The sequence below is a fragment of the Lissotriton vulgaris genome, chromosome 5 (assembly GCF_964263255.1).
Source record: "Lissotriton vulgaris chromosome 5, aLisVul1.2, whole genome shotgun sequence".
Classification (NCBI taxonomy): domain Eukaryota; kingdom Metazoa; phylum Chordata; class Amphibia; order Caudata; family Salamandridae; genus Lissotriton; species Lissotriton vulgaris.
Window position 1 is genome coordinate 1,011,978,802 of NC_141693.1, and position 22,516 is coordinate 1,012,001,317.

At 44.7% G+C, this 22,516-nt stretch overlaps 1 protein-coding gene across 1 annotated transcript in view; it reads left to right on the forward strand.

Moving 5' to 3' along the window:
- RRP12 (ribosomal RNA processing 12 homolog) overlaps positions 1-22,516 on the forward strand; it is a 438,408-nt gene that overhangs the window by 246,315 nt on the left and 169,577 nt on the right. Inside the window, exons 20-21 of the mRNA XM_086922631.1 lie at positions 7,615-7,708; positions 8,267-8,425. Coding sequence (XP_086778757.1) covers positions 7,615-7,708; positions 8,267-8,425 — 253 coding nt within the window. The remainder of the gene's footprint in view (positions 1-7,614; positions 7,709-8,266; positions 8,426-22,516) is intronic.

The following is a 22,516-nucleotide window of genomic DNA, read 5'->3' on the forward strand; positions in this document are numbered from 1 at the left end:
GCAGACTTTCTTCATAACAAAGTCACTCAGATCTACTCTGCCTTCCCGGTAACAGCTAATAACTCAATAAATCAAAGCCCCCTGACTAACTCCCCTCTGCAAGGACAGCCTATGCTGGATCACTTTCCCCCACTTAACCTGGAGACACTGCAACAACTGGCACGCCAAGTTAAATCTGGGTCCCCCCTCGACCCTGCCCCACCAGAATTATTGCTCCAGGCAGGCCAAGCCATCCTTCCAGTGGTGCTAGAGCTCCTTAACTCATCCATATCCTCCTGCACAGTACCAACTGGATGGAAGAGAGCCATGGTACGGGCTCTGCTAAAAAAAACCACCCTCAATCCAGAAGATCACTCTAGCTACCGCCCAATTTCATTACTTCCCTGGGTAAGTAAGGTGCTAGAGAAACACATAAACACTCAGTTGACACAATTTCTGGAAAGCCATGCACTCCTGGACCCATCCCAGACAGGCTTCAGGCCAAAACATGGTACTGAAACTGCTTTGCTGGCAGTTGTCGAAGAGTCTCGAAGGATATTAGATCAGGGGGGATAAGTGGCAGTGATCCTCCTTGATCTAAGTGCAGCCTTCGACACTGTCAGCCATGCCACTCTGCTGAACCGTCTGCATAACATCGGTGTCGGAGGCGATGCACTAAAATGGCTGAAATCATTCCTGCACAATAGATCCTTCCAGATCTTCGATGGGGACACAATATCAGCCAGAAAACCCCTAGACTGTGGAGTACCACAGGGCTCTTCTCTGAGCCCTGTGCTCTTCAATGTCTATATGAAACCATTGGCTGGGCTCGTCGAACCGTTAGGCATAAAAATTGTATCATATGCTGACGATACCCAGCTAGTGGTTTCATTGACTCAGGAAGGCACCGGTCACACCTCAGGAAATCTGATGAACTGCTTAGAGGATATAAAAAAGTGGATGACAGGCTCTTCATTAAAGTTGAATGGAGACAAAACGGAGCTCATGCTCCTAGGCTCTGCATCACCCACTTCACTCCCCTCCATGTGGCCTGGATGTTTGGGCACTCCTCCCACCCCCAAAGAGAGTGTAAAAATTCCTAGGAGTATGGCTGGATAAAAACCTTTCCTTCTCCACCCAGGCCACTAAATTATCCGCCATCTGTTTTGGCTTACTTAGAATACTAAGGAAGGTCCTTCCCCTCCTCCCAATGGAGGCCAAACAAGTGGCAGTTCAGGGCCTGATTCAGTCCCGGCTGGACTCAAATAACGCCCTGTATGTGGGGGCCCCAGAGCTGTCCATGCGAAAACTCCAGGTGGTCCAGAACTGCGCAGCCCGCGCCTTGTTACAGATCCAGAGGACGCAGTCTGCTAAACCCGCCATGATCGCCCTACACTGGCTCCCAGTAAAGCAGAGAGTGGCTTTTAAGGCACTATGCATCGCCCATCGAGCTTTCTGGGGGTCAGGTCCAGCGATCATTAACAAACTGGTTACTCAATACCATCCCAACAGAACCCTCCGATCTACGGAAGCCTTTCTGGCCGTAGTCCCAAGAGTGCGGAGAGCCAGGACCGGAGGTAGGATGTTCTCCTTAAACGCCGCGAAGATGTGGAACACACTCCCGCTACAAATCGGGTCCAATTCTAACCTACTCTCATTCCGCAAGCAACTGAAAACTTATTTGTTTGCCAGGTCCACCTAAAGCTCGTTTCCGTCATCCCTCAGTTCTGTTTTTTATGCTTTAGCGCTTGGACGCCCATTGGGCAGCAATCGCGCTCTACAAATCACAATACAATACAATACAATACAATACAAATTAGTCTGTCCGCCCAATTCCTACAATTGTCCTAACTGAGTTCAGTAGTCTTCGGCACGAGTTTTCCTTTTGTTTTTTTTTTTAAATCCTTATTTTAACACTTTTGTGAGTGTCTGAAAAGTTTCAGTGCTCCGTCTATCATCTTCTTGTGAAGGCTTTAATGTAGACATCTTTCAGGATACGGAGATAATTGTGGACACTGTTCTGTTTTAGTGAAGTTTGTATCTCTTGTTAAGACTGAAGACATAAAACCTATAGCATAGCCAATAAGTAGAAGAAGTTTGGCATATTTAAGTTTTAAACCTTTTTGTGTATAAATCTTTGCATTGATATATTTCAAAAGGATAAACATGTCTACTGAATACCAAAGCACCTCCAATATAGCAAGATAATGTAGAATAGCATTTTTTTGTACATTGCCTACATTGACATTAGTACTGAAAAAGAAAAAAAGAAAATAGTAGAAAAAACATAAGAAAGGAAACTTGAATAGTCCAGAGCCTATGGTACCATTGAGATTATGTGAGGTATCCTTTTTGCTTCCAGCTGAACTTTTTAGTTAATTTGGCGGCCTCCATGCCAGTTATTTATGGGCATCATTTCGAGTTGAACAGCTTTTGGTGGGCATGTGTTATATTTATTTGAGCTGAAAGATTTCATGAGGTACTGGTACCTTTAGAAGCCTGGGAGAGCAGAGCATAGAGCTTGATAGGGACATAAGGAAACCATTTGTGCTTAAAAAATGTAGTTGCCTGGGGAGAGACTGTAGCTTGTTGAGATGCAGATATGGCTGGCCGAGGATTGACTGAAACCTTTCTCCTGCTCTACATCTCCACATCGACATCCCAAAGGTTTCATGACTACATGGAAGACAGACCAACATGCTCAAAATGATTTTTGTATCATGTCGGATACTCTAGTTAAGAGCATGCTCTAATATGGCAGTATTTTAATTATATGGCACCTCAAGTCAGGAGAGCACACTTGTCTTGTTTACTGTTGCTGCAGATATACCTGACCAATTGGCAGCTCTGGTTGATTGTTTGACCTGTGGAGTCCCCTTGTTGCAGGTCCTGATGGAGCTTTTAGCTACTCCTCTAAATGTGACGGGCAGCATGCCTGCTTGAAGCAAAGCAAAAATGCATACTCTTGGGAAAGCTGCTTCACTGCAAGACGATCCTCTGTCTAACAGCACACTCCTGTCAGCTAAAATTAGCAAAGGAAATGCGAAGGGCAACAAGTGGAATATGCCCAAAAACTCAAACTGGACGGGTATGCCCAGACGTGGGTCCCGTGCTCTCCATGCCACTGGAGTCAAGCTATCCTGGATGATGAGGGCTGAAAGCCCGAAACCGGTCCTAGGATGCTTGTTTCCAGTCCAGGCAAGACCTGGCCTGGCAGTTCGGGCTGGACTGTTCCCGGGTCAAGACAGATCTGCATATGGCTGGGTCCAAACTGGAACGGTATGGTGAGCTAACAAACAATGGATTTTGGCCAGATCTCTGTACTGGGGTGAATGTATGACATTGTTTTGCATTCTGTCCAGCAATTTTTCTTTTTGCACTTGTCACACCAAGTGGGACGGGTATGCCCAGACGTGGGTCCCATGCTCTCCATGCCACTGGAGTCAAGCTATCTTGGCTGATGAGGCCTGAAAGCCCAAAACCAGTCCTAGGATGCTTGTTTCCAGTCCAGGGAGGACCTGGCCTGGAAGTTCGGGCTGGACTGTTCCCATTGAGCACAGGGTCAAGACTGATTTGCATATGGCTGGGTTCAAACTGGAATGGCTTGGTGAGTAAAACAACGATGGATTTAGGCCCAGATCTCTATACTGGGGTGAATGTATGACATTGTTCTGTATTCTGTCCATCAGATGTTCTTTTTGCAAAAACTCAAACCACACAGATTCTGTATGCAAATCTCGGTGTTTCAAAGACTTGCCCAGTAAAGATTCAAAAAGTGGAATCCTGCACTTCCTTACAAATTGCCTCATCTGCCATTCAGTTAGACAAACTGGCGATCTGCTTTGGACCGCTCCAAGACCACTGCTGACTTGGGTCCCTGCAATGCTGTGATTATGTCCGATATATTATCATTCGGAGATCATGGGACTAAAATATCCCAAAATATCCTGCAAAACCAAAAATCCTGCACAAAGGCAGTTCATATTATTATACCTCAGTAATGAAGGCGTAGGAGCTGTTGGATTAATGACAACAGAAAAACTTCTGATGTTATTGCAGCTACATTGCAAACTGTCTCAATAAGAGAAATAGTGATTTTATGTAAGGAAAACCCTGCAATGTGTTGTTCGGTTAAAGTTTATAATAGGGAAATAAGAGGCAATAAGTAATTACCTCATTAAACCATGCTATACTGCATAACTATTTGCATAGATCATGGACCTAATGTTAAATGATGAACCAGTGATATTCACACAGCTACTGCCAGAACTTTGAGAATGCGGTACAAAAGGGGGTGGTGATGGACGGAGCATCTGAATCAATCAAACACTCACACCCAGTCAAAACACCGGAAACACACTTCCGTAACCGGTTTCTGACATTCCAGCCGACTTCAGCCCGGCTTGCTTGAATCCAGTGGCAAAGTTAGCAAGGGACTCATGTCTGAGCATACCCTGCCACACTTAAGTGGCAGGGTATGCTCAACGTGAGTCCCTTGCTCACTTTACCACTGGATTCAAGCAAGCCAGGCTGAAGACGGCTGGGATGCCAAAACCGGTCCTCGGAAGCTTGTTTCCGGTCCAGGGAAGACATGGCTTGGCAGTTCGGGCTGGACTGTTCCCATGAGGCACAGGGTCAGACTGATTTGCATATAGCCATATCTGAACTGGGGTGGCAGAGTGGGCTAAAGAACGGTGATGGATTAAACCCAGATGTTTTGACTGGGTGTGAGTGTTTGATTGATTCAGATGCTCCGTCCATCACCACCCCCTTTTGTACCGTAGAGCTTTGAGAATGGCACAACCCTTCTATTCTTTGTGACGATACACGTATACAGCTGAGCTCACAGAAGAATAACTACAATACTAAAAGCCAAAGGAAAACTACAACCTACATCTACTACTCATGGTTGAGAGCAAATGCTTACATTTTTAGGTGTGGCCTAGAAATAGCAGCCCCATGTAATCAAAACAGTTCAATAATAAAATAGCGCATACATATATAGATACTGAGTGTGTTTTTGAGTTAGCCTGCTTCATCTACATGTTTGTTCAGCTGTCATTGACATTTGGATTCCGGGGGCCAGATCATACAGCATGGTGGGACCACCAGCGTTCGCCATTAGCTCTCTTTCACTTTGTGACCTTTTTTTCCTGTCACACACAAACCTAAAAAGTGCATTTTATTGCTAAAGTTGACAGGCCATTGCTTCACTCTACCAAAGCTTTTGTCTTCCAGTCTTTTTTTTCCATCCTTGTGTATTTAAAACTGTCTCTACAGCGTGCAGTTATTCAAAGCCAATAGTACCTTTTCTCTTTAGACCAGTAGTGATCTATTTGCCATGCTGTACATTGATCTAGCAAAAGCGTTTTTACAAACGTACTCATTATTCTAAGCGTACTGGGCCCATTATGATTAGTCAACTTACATCACTGTACTTTACCACAGAGGGAATTGTCCTCTTATAAATATTTCTATGCCGATAGTGAAGGGGTGGGAATTAGGGTATCCAAAACGGATGTAGGCCACCCAATGAGGACCATTAATTGGTAGCCAACTCATAAATTCAAAATAAGGTTCAAATACACCACTATCAATACCATGCTATAAAATAATATTGAAATGGGCAGCACATTTTAAAGAAAGAACATCGGCGCACAATAATAAACTCGGGTAATTTAAAAAAATGTACTTAATGTATTAATGATCCAAAATCTATGGATACAAGCAACATTTTAAGTAGCTCAGGTAGAATACCAATAGCGCATAGTATTAAACTATACATTAATCAAAAGGTTTCAAAGGAATATAGTTTGAGCATTACAGATTTCCACTACCAATAAAGGCCGGAGAATGATTTCAAAGGAGACAAAACCTCATTCAAGTAAGGGACAAAAGGTCAAGTCCTCTAGAGAAATGTCAATGAATGTGGGGAAAGAACAAAATTCGGGATTGTTCAGATTTGGTGTTTCACAAAATCAGTCCAAAGAGTTCAGTAAACAAGTTCATTAAAAAGGAAACATCAAAGCATTAAATTCAGGTTGTTGGCAACCAGTGGAGTCCAAATCGATCAGCAATTACAAAAGAGGCTGCTACAGCATTCCAAAGTGTCCTCTCTAAAATGTTGTTGAGCAATAAGCACTGAAAAAAGTAGAAACTCTTCCTCTCGGTCACAAAAAATATTGATAATACCCCCTCCTTCGGGGTGTCTGTCTTTATAGTATAGATGATGCAGTTGTGACCTCAGTAATCACACCACAGTGGTCTGGTCATTGTGCGGTCATATTCCGATTGTCAGGTTCGTTTTGCTACTCCAGCATTGTTTCCAAGCTAGTCATTGCCATCCTCACAGATTAGTTACAAAAAAGAAGTGTATTTGTAGCTCCTTCATGAGTACAGTCCAAGGATCAGTTTCCACCAATTCTCACTCGCTCGCTCTTGCGCGCTCACTCTCTCGCTCTCGCTCTCTCTCGCTCTCGCTCTCTCTCGCGCTCTCTCTCGCGCTGTCTCTCTCTCACACTGACACACTTCAATCATAGTCAAATTGTTACATGAGCAGGAACAGTTAAAGCAACATTTGGAAGCCGCATGTCAAAGTTCATTTCATTAGGTCATGAAATAATGCAGCCTAAGCAAGAGAATTTCAATACATTAAAAGCATTGTTTAGTAAATCAACTCATTAATAACTGTTCAAAACATAATAAAGTAAGTCAAACTTTTCATATTAAGAAATAATATTAGTTTTGTAATGATGTTAAAAATGAACAATCCTAAATATGGCCTACTCATACAAATTCCAAAAGCTGCAACATGTAAAAGAACTCTAAAAATCATTAAAACAGAAATGTTTTTATTAATATACATTCTTTGGGGTGTTAAGTACTTATACTGAAAGTTTAGATAATGCAATCTTGATCAACATTGATTTTCACCAATGTTGAGTTTGTGGAAACACTACAATTGAAATGAATAGAAAAGCTAAACTTCTGATTAGTCTTTATAACATCTCGTTATTATTATTGTTTGATTAATCTTACGGTATCTAGCTAATCACGCACACTTTTACGGTGCTGATAATTCAACGTTTTCTCTGTTTCTGTTATGTTTTGTTCGTCAACATGTGTAAGGTACATGTTATAATTTCAGTGCCCGATCTAGTATGTATGTCGTGTAAGGAATAATCAATATCTACACTGTTACAGCATTAAAAAGGAAAAGGGCTTTATATCTGTTCTAGTAAGTCTGCCTGCTAGGAACCACATGTACTGTTCTATTTATAGGATATTGTCATCACGTTTAGGTGGTGGCATGTTTGTTTTCTTTTGAGGTTCATACTTTTGTGTCAAATGCTTCCAGTAAAAAAGTAACTACTCTGTCGAGGCCAGCCCTGTTGGCTTTGACAGTGCATGGTACCACAGGCAATGTATTTTCTCCAGTGCAATATTTCCCCGTAAAGAACCCCTTTCCCCTTTATTCCCACCAAGTTTGTTCCACTTTCCTGTCCTGAATATTTATTTACTTATAACCTTGTGAGACTTTTTATTTTACAAGAACCACTATTTTCTACTCTCGTATGCATGTTTCTGATCAGATAGTCCCTAAATTTCTGCTTTTTGTTGTTTTAACATTTTCAGGTTGTCCATATTTGATCTCATTGTAGCCATGGCTCCCTATGCAGATGAAGCTTCTATGACTCAGACCTATCACATTATTCTCCCCTACCTAGAGGTAAGACCTGCTCAGTTACTGAAAACACACATTCTGCAGATATTGCTTGCGAAATTTAGTGGATCAGGCAGTAATCAAAAAGTTGTCTTACTATTGAGGCAGTGCACCTTATAGTCCTGCTTTCACAATGCATAATGCTGTTAATGGTTTACAAGATGGGTGCCACAGACTACATGTGGATCACAAAGTCACTAAATGGAGGACAGCAGAGTTGGTTAAACTTCAACAGTTTTGGTCTAGAAATAGAAGCTCTCTAAAAGGTTGGTGATCGTTATATGAAATTGTGTACATCTTAAAAGGACAAGAATGACCTGGTAAATATAAAGTCTTTATCACTGGAATTAAGTTTACCTGCACCTTGACCTGCTTTTAAGCATATGCTGACTATGCAATATTTTATTAGTGATATATATGAAGTTTTTTTAACCTTCTTATATCCCCCTTCTGTCTTGGCGGTCCCCGCTGTGATGCATTTTAGGCCCTGGTTTATCATAATTTGCACTAAACATGCATAAAGCTGTGCCTTTTGTTTCATCTGTGCCATATCCTTCTTGATAGAATAAAGACCATGGAGTACAGAAGAAAGCATACCGTGTGCTGGAGGAGATCTGTGGGGGGCAGAGAGAGCCATGCAAGTCGTTTGTTAACAATAATTTAGAGGATCTCAAGAAAACATTACTAGGGTCACTTAAGAGTGCATCTTCACCTGCAAAGAGGGTAAGCCTAGTGATCATAATCTGTTTCACACTGCATGTTATATTTGTTTATTCCACAAGCCCATACTTCTTATAATTCACATTGCATCTTATTGTTATTTAATCTCTTCACACCAAATGGTCTCATTTATATTAGGAGTTTACTGATTCTGTGCCGGAGATCAGTTGATTCATATAAAAGCAGATTTGTTGTGATTATCATAACTGGAATCCTTTTGTTGTTAGCTGAGACAGAAGGGTGCAAGTTTGGTGGCCAATATATCAATTCCTTCCATCTCCTGACCCCCTTTGCAGTGGAAAATCTGTGAAGTGTATTGTAATAGTGAGGTAGAGCCGTAGATTCTCATTGTTTCACAGTAGACTGTTCTGGTGCAGGGGAACACTCCATTGCAGCACTTTGGTATCTGAAGGCACCAATTCAGGGCATGGGGGATATGTTCCTGCATGTTCATAGTCTCAATCCCCTGTGAAGCTAAGTTTCCTGTTTATTTATTTTCAACCACTTATTTGCTACAGGGAAAAATATGTTGGGTGTCTACTTCGTCTGTGAGTTGCTTGTTGGGGTTTGTCGTGGCAGATAAAGCCTGGTCTTCTTTCTGAATGATGTCTTTGGGAGATGATCAGACTTGACTTTGTGCTCTCTCCTTTGGAGTTGCTGGCCCAGCAGAAAATGGCACATGCGCATGACTAGCTATATTCTCATCTCTCCCATTTCACCATCCCTGGGATTTATCCACCTAAATCTCAAGCTGGCCGGCCCCCATCTTGATCTTTAATCAACGATCCACCACCAGCTCTGTCCCTCTTCGAGTGCAAGTAAGCATATTTTTTTATTTGTCACAGGAAGTGCGTCACTCTTGGTAGAATTATCTGAGCTATCAGGTTTCAGAAATCTTAGGGATAAGGCAAGCAGTGACTGCAAGGGATACATTAGGGTGAGCTTGGGAATAGTGGTGATAATTAGGAGTGTGATTTTAGAAATGTGTAGATCCCCTGGAGTGTCTGAATCCTTAACACAGACGCCTACTCTAATTTAGTTCTGAAACCAGTAAAACAATTAAGAATTGGCAATTGTAAAGCTAGACAGTGGCGCTGATGTCCTAGTTTGAGTTTGGCCCCTGTGAGTATTATTGTGTCGATAAATTAGAAACATGTGATTGCAACTTTTCATCAAAGACTCACACTCCTCTACAAAAATTCAATGTGAGTAATCAATAGGCAAACATAGAATTGATCCATGTTTGTAAACAAAATGTATAAGGGATGAAGACAAAAACTTTGTAATCTTGCAGCTGCAATGAAGGCAACCTAAACTATGTCACTTGCAGCTGAACGGTGAAATCTAACGTAAACCTAGCAGAACCCTCAGTATGGTACTTGTGGTGTTCCAGAAGTCTGTGTTCTGGTATATTGACTCTATAGTTTTAATAGGGCATGTACTCTTGCACCTATCTTTTGTGATAAGTTGCTACTGGAGATGGACTGGACTTCTCATTTGGGTTTTATGTGATAAGACTGCTGTACTGTTGACCAGGATAGTCATTTATACAACATGGTTGTTCGTGTTGTGTGTCTGTATCTTAGCCTGATATTAATAAGTAATTCCTTTTTTATTAATGGACTAGCTCTTTCCCATTTTTGATGGAAGATATATTAGCTGACCATAACAAATAGCAGTAGCAGATTACTGGGAAAGGGAGCTCTGTATCAAAGGACAATATAAAAGTGCAAGGAAATGCAGAGACTTGGATGCTGACATATCTACTATGGAAAACCTCTTGGGGATCCTTAATTTACACATTTAGACATAGACGCACTTAATGGCTTTCTTGGTTCCAAAAGTAAGAATTTACATATGCTATTGCAACTCCATCTTAGTTCTGTGTTCGAGGTAGAGGAAGTCTTGTTGAAACTCTTATTCCTTAAAGAGCTGTATACTTAGAAAACTGAGTAATGCATTGAGTGGACATATTCTGAGAAAGTAACTGTACCAGGAAAGATGGGGATTGTTGCAGTCTCAGTTGCTGAAAAATCACGCCTCATCTGTTAAGCAGGTTTATCACATTTTATTAAACCAGCATTGGCTTGGACCTTTATGAGTATTGAGCCATGCAACACATTATCCTGGGAAGTTGGTGTTTGTGGGTTGTTCCCAAAGCATAAGCTGAGTGGGGGTTCTGGGTCATTAATTAAAACGCTGTCTTTGATCCCTGTATATGACACATAGGGTAGTGACTCTTAGCTGATCATAATGCGTAAGACTGTATGGCTCTGCTCGGTGAAAGACTAGAACACGGTCAAAGGCTTCTGAAGCAGTTACACTGTAGATGACTCCTGAGTTCAAACAAGGACTGAAAATAAGTTTCATTAGGTCACACATGTGTGCACTACTCTTGATTGCACTCATATATAACGTGCTGGTACTGTGTACACAAAGGACTGCAGGCCTGGCAGACAATGTCCCTGGTAATTTACCTTCAAATACTTCATACACGGACAGCGTCATCTATGGAGGCGCCAGATCCCAAGATAAAACGAGCTGGATTTATAAAAAATTGTCTAAAAACAAGTCTCATCCACTCAAAGATGACAATGGTTTACAAAATAGTACGTTAAACTATTTAAAGTAGTACAACCAGATAGCTCTGCTAAGACCCTACCTTATATAATGAGGCTGTATACAGAGGCCACTTCTATGGGGTATTGAGCGGGACCTGATAAGTGCCCCGCGGCGACCGTTTCGAATTGTGCCTTGATATTTCTTGTGTGATTGACTCTCTGGCTGGACTACCGCCGAGCTGACAGCGCCTGATGTCAACAGCATCATGAACGTGTGTGTGCTTGGCCACCCCCCCAGTGGCGAAAGCACAAGACTTCGGATTTTTATGTTACACTGTTTTGAGTTGGGCTCAGTTGGGTTGCACCGCTGTGCCGAGTTGGTTCTGTTTTTGTTAGACACTTTGGTGTAGGAATTCTACTGGGCGCTTCTCTGTAGAGACCATTGTAAACGACTACTGACACTAATAGATCTGACTACGATTGATCATGGCTGAGAAGACTGGGGTGTACAAGCTCATTACCTGGATTGTGCGGGGTCTAGGGGCAGTGCAGAAACGACATAGAGTCCAGTTTTTCCTCCTCAGACAGCAGACACACATAGCCTTCATACAAGAATCGCTCCTCACTATTTCGGAAGTACTCAAGCTGAGGAAAAAATAGAGGGGCACTGTCTACTCCACGTCATACTCTGCTTTTTCTAGGGGTGCGACCATTTGGGTATGCCACGGGACACCTTTTGTGGAACTGGACAGGAGGGTGGACGATCAGGGCAGGTATGTTCTGGTGAAGGGCACCTTAGATGGCACACTGATAATCCTGGGCAGTGTATATGCCCCGAATTATGACCAAGATAAATTCTTACACCAGTTGGGGTGGCACTCTCAGACTGGGCTGATATGCCCTTGGTACTCGGGGGGGGGGGGGGGGGGGGGGGGCAACTGGAATGCTGTGTTGGATCTGGACCTGGATAGGTCGCACCCCTCCTCCAGACGGCCGGTGCCACAAAGCTGACTGAGACATTCGATACATGGGTGGATGGCTGGGGACTGAGTGATTGCTGGAGAACGCTACACCCCTCCTATAAGGAATACTCCTTTTGTTCCCCTGTACATGACTTACACACTCACATAGACCATTTCCTGTGTTCCCGAACTCTGGTTACGTCGGTCGGCTCTTCGGAGTATCTGGCGAAAACCTTCTCGGACCATCGGCCCCTAACATTCACTCTTCACTGGGGCAGAGGGCCGACCCCGGTACCGACTTAGAGTCCTAATCCACATCTCCTAGAAGATGGACCGTTTCGGGCGACTTTATCGGACGCCCTGACACACTATTTGGAGGACAACTGGGATTATGCTTCCTCTAATTTGGTGGTGTGGGATGCAATGAAAGCGGTGGTTCGGGGGGCAGCGATAGGCCAATTAGTAGGGGCCAGGCAAGAAATACACAAGGAATTGTGCGAAGTGGAGGACAGACTGAAGAGCATTGAACGAGAGGCGAGTGTAGATCCAGAATGGAAAAGGGAATTACAGGCGACATACATCGATCACGCAGAAACGCTAGAGTCTCTGCTGAGCGTAGATTATAAGGCATACATGCGGAGACAACACGCGGAGGCAGATCGCTCCGGGCCTCTCCTGGCACGCTTGGTGCGGGATAGACCGGACCCACCAACAATTACACAAATCCGTAACCCGATGGGCGCCCTAGTGCACACTCAATCCGACATTAACATGGCCTTTCATGACCACCTGAAGGCGCTTTATGCTCCTGCAGGCCTAGAAGATTCTAGAGAGATAGCGGAGTTTATGCGCGATCTCCCCTTCCCAGCCCTAGCGGCGGACACACAAAAGGCAATTGAGGGGCCTATCAAGCAACATGAGATACGCGCCGCAATTAAGCACCTAAATAGAAATAAGACGCCGGGCGTGGATGGGCTCCCAGTGGAGTTTTACTCGGCCTATGCTGAGACGTTAGTGCCAGTCCTGGAAAAGATTTATAGGCCGGCGTTTGAGGAAGGACACTTGCCGAAGTCCACCATGCAGGCCCTGGTGATCTCCATACCTAAGCCAGATTGGGATGCACTGGAGCTGGTAAATTCTAGACCTCTCTCCATGCTGTCTACAGAATATAAAATATTGAGCAAGGCTATTGCCCTGCAGATCCAACCGCACCTGCCTGCTCTAATACACCGGGACCAGTGTGGATTCCTCCCTGGGCATGATACATCCCTGAATACGAGACGCCTGCACGCACTGAAGGCTGCATCACCGACGGAACTGGACCGAGTAGGGTGCATTGCACTGGACCTGAAGCAGGCCTTTGACTCCCTTTCCTGGCCCTTCATGTTCGAAGCTTTGAAATGCTTCGGTTTTCCTGCCTCTTTACTGCAATGGATTCGGTTGCTGTACACCGATCCCACCGCCCGGGCGAGAACGGGGCGATATGTCTCGGCGGAATACCTAGTACATAGGGGGACACAACAGGGATGCCCCTTATCCCCAATGGTTTTCGATCTAGCACTCGAGCCCCTGGCCATTGCCCTCCGCCCGCACACCGAACAATTGAAAATTCCGGTGGCAGGGACGTCCCACCTACTTTCCGTATATGCAGATGACCTGTTGCTTTACCTCAGGGATTTGGAGGCGGACCACACAATTGTACGACACATTCCGCAGGTTTGAAATAGTGTCGGGATTGGCCATAAACCCGGATAAATCGATCGGCTTTTATTTCTGGGACTCACCACGCCCTCCTTCTATACCCTTCGAGGCGTACCAGATCCCAGTGGCACAGTCCACTTTTAGATACCTGGGGATCCGTATATATAGGGCACCGAAAGACCAGATAGACGGTAATATCTCCAAGGCCATTACTGGTCTCCGCAAGCCAAGATGGTCATGCTCCCTCGACTATTGTATTTTTTTGTCAATCTGCCGGTATGTCTCCCACAGCAGGTATTTAACACGATAAACACTCTACTGACCACTCTCATATGGGGGACGGGCAGGAGGCGAATAAGTCTCCGCAAACTCCAGCTCGGCACCAGGATTAGGGGCCTGGGAGTTCCAGACTTCCGGGGGTACTACTACGCCAGCCAGCTACAGTGGCTATCCTTTTGGCTGGCAGGCAGAAACCTTCACGAGATTGGATTCACGATGGACCGCTTAGATTGAGGTGAACTACATAGCTTACTGTTGCCGAAAAGTAAGATACCGCAGACATGTCACCCGTTGCTTCGTACGGCCCTCAACTGCTGGAAGAAGGCCCTAGTGTACACAGCACCAATAACACCCTATGCTGGGAATATACCCTTACTGGGCATCCCAACGCCACAGGGGAGACTCACAAGGCAGACACTGCGCCACTGGACAGAGAGCGGGGTTGAGGAGATAGGGAGCTTTTTCGGGGACGACATACTTCTCGATCATGACACATTTGTACAAGTTACGGGGACCCCGGACGGACTGTATTTGTTGCATGCCACGGTATCCCACTATATCCGGACAACTTGGGCGCCACAACGAGCCCAACCACCTAGACACGAGCTAGTACACCTGCTGCACTACATGGGGACTGGAGGACATTTGGTGCGGTGGTTACACACGGGGATCAGAACACACGCAGCGATACCCCTCACCTCCTTGCGAGATACTTGGGCACAGGATACCGGAGAAGAACTACCAGATACCATATGGCGGACTGTGCTAGAACACCCTAAAAGAGTATCACAGAATGTGAAGTTTAAATTTATACAATCCATGGTGCTCCATAGGGCGTATTTAACCCTGGAGAGGATTCATAGGATGTTCCCCGACTCTCCCCACTGTTGCCCTCAGTGTGGGGCGGGTGAGGCGGGCCTCCTTCACATGCCCTGGGCATGCCCACAAGTGAGGGGTTACTGGGGGGAGGTATGTCAGACACTAAGGGAGGTTACGAGTATGCGGACACAGGAGACTGCCTTGTACTGCCTAGTAGGAGCCTGCCACCGCCCTAAGCCACTGAAAGCCAAACTGAGATTCCTGGATCAAGCGCTTCTCTTGGCTACTAGGGTGATTACCATGAGATGGAAATCCCCCAGAGCGCCCAGTGTAGAGACATGGCGGGGGGACGTAGTTAAATGGAGTCAGATAGAGAGCGCCACCCTGAAGAGGGAGGACGACACTGGGAGGCGGAAGAATCCCATGGCTGTGGACTGGGCGGTCATGCTGTTGGAGTTAGACAGACAGGACCCGACACCATCCCAGGGAGAGCGACCACAGGATACACACTGAAGGAGGGAGTCGGGAGACAATTATACCAAGGTCAGATTAGGAGCCTAGGATTCAGTATGAACACAGTGACACAGTAGTCGGCACTGATGACCGGAGAATCATACCAAGGGGAGACTTTTGCGCCCAGGAGAAAGGGGGGTTGGGGGCGGGACAGTTGGGGTGGGTGTGGGAGGGGACGGGTCTTCTTCTTCAGACACGTATATGGATGTAGACGTTCTACATCAACCTCCCCATAGATAGGTGTGCATTGCCTCGTGCCGAGGGGCCAAATTGAAGGCATAGATGGTGCATAGCTTTGTGACTATTGAAGGGGATCACCACTGTATTTACCTACTGTTGGGGAGAAAACAGAAAACCATGAATGTTAATAATAATACGAGTATAGGTATGTTGTTACCTTATATGCACATTCACGAATAAAGTTTTTGAAAAAAAAAAATATTTAAAGTAGTCAATGTATGACACGATTTACCCATTAATGTATGTTGCAACTGTTACTAACCAAACTTGTTAACAAAGAATGCAGAATATTGGGCATGGACTAGCTCGCCTACATGTCTTGGAGTGATTGCCGCAGGTTGTAACGTGCTGGATTAGAGGTGGGCGAACCACTGAAAGCTAGAGCCAGGCTCGAGTTTGAAGACTGACTCTGGCTCAGCTCGAGGTCTTGTTGGAACCTCAAGCTTTCATGTGGCTTCTGCGATCCTCACTTCTGTACCCTGGATGTGTCGTACCACCAAGGTTGGTGACTTTGGACCTGGGAAACCTGGAGGAGGGGGAGTGATGCTAAGGGAGGCGGAGCAAGAAGGGGGCGAGGCCACGAGTGTCACTTTAGCAGAACTTCGAACAGGACAAAGAATAGCTCCAGCAACCAAATAAGGAAGTGAAACAGCAGAACTTCAGAATATAAAGATTTAGGGATTTCTGGGGGAAATGGAGAAAGCATCGGCGCTGAGCAACACTACGTGTTTTTGGAACAAAGATAACTAGAGCGAAAATGTTTTAAACAAACTGCGACGGTGCCGAAGCACTGAAAATATGGGCAGGACATGGTGTTGGAAAGACGGCACGGAGAGATTAAGTGGACTAGATGGGCACTGAAGATAACAAGTCACGATGGGCTTGAGGTGGTTGTAAGAGGATGGCACAGCTCAGTGGAATACAACTAGTTGCGGGCTCCGAAGCTGAACACACACCAAAGACGGTGAACACAAAACAGGTAATAAAAAAGGCTTCCCCAAAGCGAACCCATAAAGAGAAAAGTGTAAGAAGAGCAGTAGTTGGGCAGTGCTCTGAGAGTAAACCAAAGAAAAGAGCATTGGTAAATGCATTAGGTTTTTCCTATGTGATTAATAATACTTTTTTTTGTTGCAACTTTTGTCTTGGTGAGCAATTGTACAATATAAACCTTCTTGACCAGGGTCAGAAATTAGGAAAGGCCTGTCAGAGACCAGGTGAAACCGCAGCACAGAAACTAAAGGACACTCATTGTCAATGTGAAGAGGAGGCAGCAGGACTGAAATAAGAATAGGGCCAGGCACTGTGAAAGGAGACCGTCTAACTGAAATGAGGACCAGGCAGTGCCAGCGTAAGAGGAGACCTCTGGACTGAATTAGGGAGCAGTACCAGCATGAGAAGAGACTGTGGGTCGAAATGAGCGGGGACCTGGCATTGCCAGCATGAGAAGAGACTGCGGAACAGAAATAAGGAGCAGTCCCAGCATGAGAAGAGACTGCAGGTCAGAAATGAAAGCGGGTCAGTCGTGGCGCAGCTGGGTAAAGAGAGGCTGTGGACAGTGAGGCTATGTTTGGTTTTCAGTCTTCAGCGCAGTTTTCATACTGGGCCTAGACCGAAAAGCTTTTGCCCTTTTCAATGTCAAATACAACCAGAAAAAATCATGTAAGAGGAAGCATTTCCCCTGGCCTTTGGTGTTTAAACAACACCTCAGTGAGGTAATAGAAAAAGTCACCAACAAAGGGTTGATTGTCATCTTACAGTTAAATTAAATCTACCCCTTTGGAACCAAGAAAAAACACGGCTTTCAGATGCCCCTCTCCGGACTGCCCAGCAGCTGCATGTACCCCTTACTAAAAACAGCTGGCAGCCTACCTTCTGCCTTGTATCTGATGATACTACCCAGACCCACGCTCTGAGAACAGCACAGGTTGCTGATAGGCCATGATTCAGTAGCTGTCTGGATTGGAAAATTAGGGGTATTTATGTACATGTCACCCTCCTTCCCCCACTCTCCTTGCACCATCATTCAGCAACATGTTGCATGTGTGTTACATCTAAACAAAATAAGGAACTGGAGACAACCTAAACCGGTAGTCGGCATCTGCACCCTTACGGAGAAATTACAGGCAGTGTGCCCCTTTACCCTGCAACACAAACCAACAAGCGCCCCATGCAAAGAACCATAAGGTGGGGCATGCACTCTCACCCAATAAATGGAAGATGGTTTATAAGCCAATACACGATAACTGCAACTCACTGCCTCCAAAAAGGCAAATTCATAAACCAACTATTGGTTGATAGCGAATAGAATAATGCAGCAGAAGTGGTAGCATACATTAAACAAACACAAAACAAACTACAAGAATAAAGACCTGCAAATAAGGCAGAAAAATAAAAAAGATGGTTGCTGCGCACAAAGCCATGTGTATGCCATTTTCATCAGATGCGCATTATCACTTCCACCGAAATACCATTCCCAACAATGTGTCCAGAATGTGCTTCCCATGCACATTTAGAAGTGTGAACTCCATGGCAGACCTAAGAAAATTTGTCACTGAAAAAAGGCATTAAAACCTTGTTTTGACTTCGTGCAAGGCAACACCAGAGGAAACAAATTAAGATGTCCTATACACTTCCATAAGCAAAGTTACTTTTTACGTAAAAAAGGGCATATTTATACTTTGATAAACTAATTCCTAAGGCAGGAAGTGAGTGCAGGTGGGTGGAGGCTCAGGAAGCGCTGCTGCTAATTCTGAGGTTGTTTTCATTCGGTGACATCTTGGATACCAAGCTGTTATTACCTATAACCAAGAAATGTGTCCATTACATGCTAAGTTGGACTTTGAGAGCCATTTAGTTAGGCGGTTTGTCCAAGCACTGTTTCTCCCTTGCTTCACGTTGGATTTTGTTCTCCCTGCTGGTATCCTATTTCAATTGTGGCTTTACTGACGAAGATGCTTGCGTCTCCGAAACGTGCATAGACTCAATCCCATGAAGAATCACGAATAATCTACGCCACTAATCTTCCAATTTAACTTATGAATTGTTGTGTAAATAAGTGCTATAAACTAAGATATGTTCTATGTAATACTATTTGTAAATATTTTAATTAAGCATTTGTATAATATTCTAGATTAAACACATGAATATCACTGTGATTAATATCTATATACAGATGATACATTTGGGTGTGAATGCCTGTATGACTGAAAGGTGTGAAATGGAGTTTTTGCTTTGTAGTTTTGAACAACATTGTGAATAGTCTGTTGGTTTATGTTATTGGTTTTAGATTCAAATTGTGATAATAAATTAGTTTCTTTTTTTTTTTTTTTACATTATTGGGTTACTTGGTCTTTATATATGTATGCCACATATATTGCAGCAAATAATCAGTTGCCTAGGGATTTTCTCATACAATAGTGTTTTCCCTACCCTGGTAGCTTTCACTATTAGCAGGAGGTACTGATCTTTACATTGTATCTTCTTTCTTTTAATATTTGGGTTTACATTTTACCTACCGTAATATTTTTAGAAATGGTCAAACCACAAATATTCACACAGTCCTTGTATATGCAAATCAATTTACAACAGAAATAAACGGCCCAAGTATCTGCTTTGTGCTTTGGGTCCTTATAACAAAGTAATCAACTAGTAAAAAAATTAAACAATCAACCAGAAAAATCCCAATAGCCAAAAGAGTCTCTCGCTAGGTGTGTTTAGACTGATAATCCTTGGTGCTATTCAATTTCACAACTTTTTGCGAACTTTTCAAATCCATAGGTCAATGTGTTTCGGCCAGGTAATTTGTGGCTTCCTCAGGCCCATAGAAGGACTGTGAATCCTTTTTGTAACTTTGTAACCATGAGGGCCCAATATCAGCTCCTATCACATCCACAAATGAATCTGTGTAGAGCAACTTCATTGTGTCAGGTTGAAGTCTCTTGGTACTCCTTTGTATAATGTCGAACTTCTGTGTAGCCTGTGCAGACTGGAATCCTTGCAGTCTCGACTGATGGCTTCTCCCAGTCCTTTTTTCTGTTGCTCAACATTTACTTCTGGATTCAAGAAACAGCACCCCAGAAGTGACGGAATCTCAATCAATCCGACATTAATTGTGCAGTGCACCTATTTTCATATACCCATCTTGCAAGCCCATCGGTGCAACCTGCGGGTGGGACAGGTGCATTTTCAGTTTGCTGTTCTCCGCTTTGGTCTCACCAGTGCCTGTCAATTATTCAGGAAAGTGATGGGAGTTTCTGCACACCTTTGAACGGGGGGGGGGGTCCCACTTTTGCTCTTTTCCTTTTTTATTTCCTCCCCTTTTCAACAACTGGCTGTTGAAGGCTGGCTAGCCCGAAGCAGTTGTCAACCACCTCCAGACTACAGCAAAACTCCTGTCCTCTTTGGGATTCACTATCAACGTGCCAAAGTCACAACTGACTACTTCTTAGATGCTCCCTTTCATTGGTTTCGTGCCTATCCCCCAGAAAGGATAGGCCAGGACATGCATCCTTTGTCCTGGCTTTCAATGAGGTTGACTCTAAGGCTATTGGATGTGATGGCCTCCTGCTGGTCAAGCATGTCATGTGTCATATGCGGGCACTGCAGTAGGATCTGATGTCTTATAGGGCCTAGAACCAAGGGGACCTCTATGACCATGTCCAGGTTTTGGAGGAGACTGCTGAAGGTATGCTGTGGTGGTTCCTTCAATGCAATTGGCTCAGCGCAGACCCCTCTCCCACCTAGTTGACAGTGGCAGATTAATCCCTTCTGGGTTAAGGGGTCATCTTGGAGGGGTGGAGATTAGAGGCACCACACCTCTGGAAATGGCTGGACTGCCACAGAATCATCCTGGTGGCGAACCATGTGGCAGGATCTTTGAATTCCAGGATAGGCAAACTCAACAGTTGACACCTAGCTGATCAATAGTGGCAGTTACACCCAGAGGTGATGAAGATATCTTCTGTGAATGCGGAGAACCTTGACTTTATCAGTTTGCCACTCAAAAGAACGAGCAATATCAGCACTTAGGCTCGTTGGAGTTTATGTCTACTTGTATAGTGCCCTAATCACCCGTGAGGGTATCCAGGCACTTTGCAGGTGAGTCGACACCAGCAACCTTGGACTGATTCAAAAAGCCATGTATCCAGCTTCTTGGCAACTCAAGAAGTTAAGAGGTGGCCCTAATGTGAGATGGGCGGTCATTCAGCGCCATGAGGGGTGGTATAGGGGAAGGCACAACCTATGGCTGTCCCTTCATCAATGCTAGGAATATGTGTGCTGGTAAGAGTCCAGCTGAGCAAAGGTTCCTGGAAGGTACATGGAAGTGTATGAGGCTGTTGAGGTAGTCGGGCCTGTGTTGTGTAGTTTGTATGTGTGTGTGAGGAATTTGAATTGGGTGTGTTTGTGCATGGGAAGCCAGTGAAGTTCTCGGAGATGTGTGGTGGTATGGGTGCAGCAAGGTAGGTTGAGGATGAACCTTGCTGTGGCGTTATGGATGGGTTGGAGCCTTTTTCGGAGCTTCTTAGAAATTCCTGTGTAGTGTGTGTGGCTATAGTCGTTTCTGCTCGTAATTCGGGCCTGTGTAGCGGTCTTCCTGGTGTTCACCAGTAGCCATATTAAGATCTTTTGCAGTATCCTCATGATGTGGCTGTAACTACATTTCATTGGACTGTCATGCTGAGCTTGTTGTCCAGGATAATTCTAAACTTTCTTGCGCGTTTGGGTGGGGGGTGAGGGGGGAGGCGAGGTCTATTGACCACTAGATGGAATCCTAGGCGTTGACTTTTCTTCTGAAGTTCACCTCTTCAGTTTTGCTTGTTTTGAGTTTGAGGTTCCTGGATTTTATCCAAGTGGCTACTGTGGTTATGCAGGTGGCAAATTTGATTTTGTTGTAGGGTTTTTGTCCGGCAGGGAGTGTATCAGGTGGATGTTGTCTGTATAGTAGAGTATGTTGATGTTGTGTGATCTGATGAGGTCCACCAGCGGGATCTTGTAGATGTTGAGAAGCGTTATACTGAGGTAAGATCCTTCGGCGACTGCATATGAGGTTCTTGGCCTTCTATGTGTTCGCTGTTGAGTTGAATTTTTGTGCTCTTCCTATAGGGAAGGAGCAGATCCAGTTGAAGGCGAGGTCCTTGGATATCTTTTTTTATGTAGTCTTCAGATCATGGAGTGGAGGACTGTGTCGAAGGCCACTGAAAGGTCGAGCAGTTTGAGGGCCGCTGTATCTCCATGGTCGAGGACCAGTCTGATGTCTGTGATAGGGGTAGTCTCGAAGCTGAGGTTGGGCCACAAACAGGATTGTGTGAGGTTTACGAGCTGGTGTGCTTTAAGGTAGTGAGTGAATTGCTTGTTAATGGTGTTCTCCATGACCATGGCTGAGTAGGGTAGAAGGGAGATATGGACGGTAGTTTTCTCGTTGAGTGGGGTCTGCCAAAGAATTCTTTACCAGTGCGTTGCTCCTCGCATGTTTCCAGGTATCTGGGAAAGTTTCGGAGGTGATGGATTTGTTTTAGGGTGTAAGTGCAGACTTTGCTGATGGGGGAGGCACCCATATTGTAAATGTGGTGGGGCATGGGTCAGTTGGATACCTGGAGTGAATGGTTCTTATGATGTTGGCTGTTTCTTCCACAGTGAATATTTCCTAGGAAATCAGGGCTTTCCATGGTTGCTTGTGAGTAGGCTCATGGTAAGGGTGTGGTAGTTTGGCTGGGGGTCGAAGTTGTTGTAGAGGGCTTCGATTTTTTTTTGCTGAAGAAGTCAGAGGTTTTCACATAGTTCTTGCGACGGAGTGATGCTGAATGTGGCAGACTGTGGTAAGGTGAATTCTTGGAGCTGCTGTACATGCACTCTGCTAGGGCCTTCTTTTTGGTTCCCTTGACTCGCTTGGGTAGGGTCTCTGGGCTGCTTTCAATATCTGTTGTTTTCATAGTTGTTTGTTCTCCATTTTCATTCCAGTTGTATGCAGTGTTCTGTTGTTGTGTTTAGTTCCTCATTTTACCAGATGGCCTCCTTTCGTG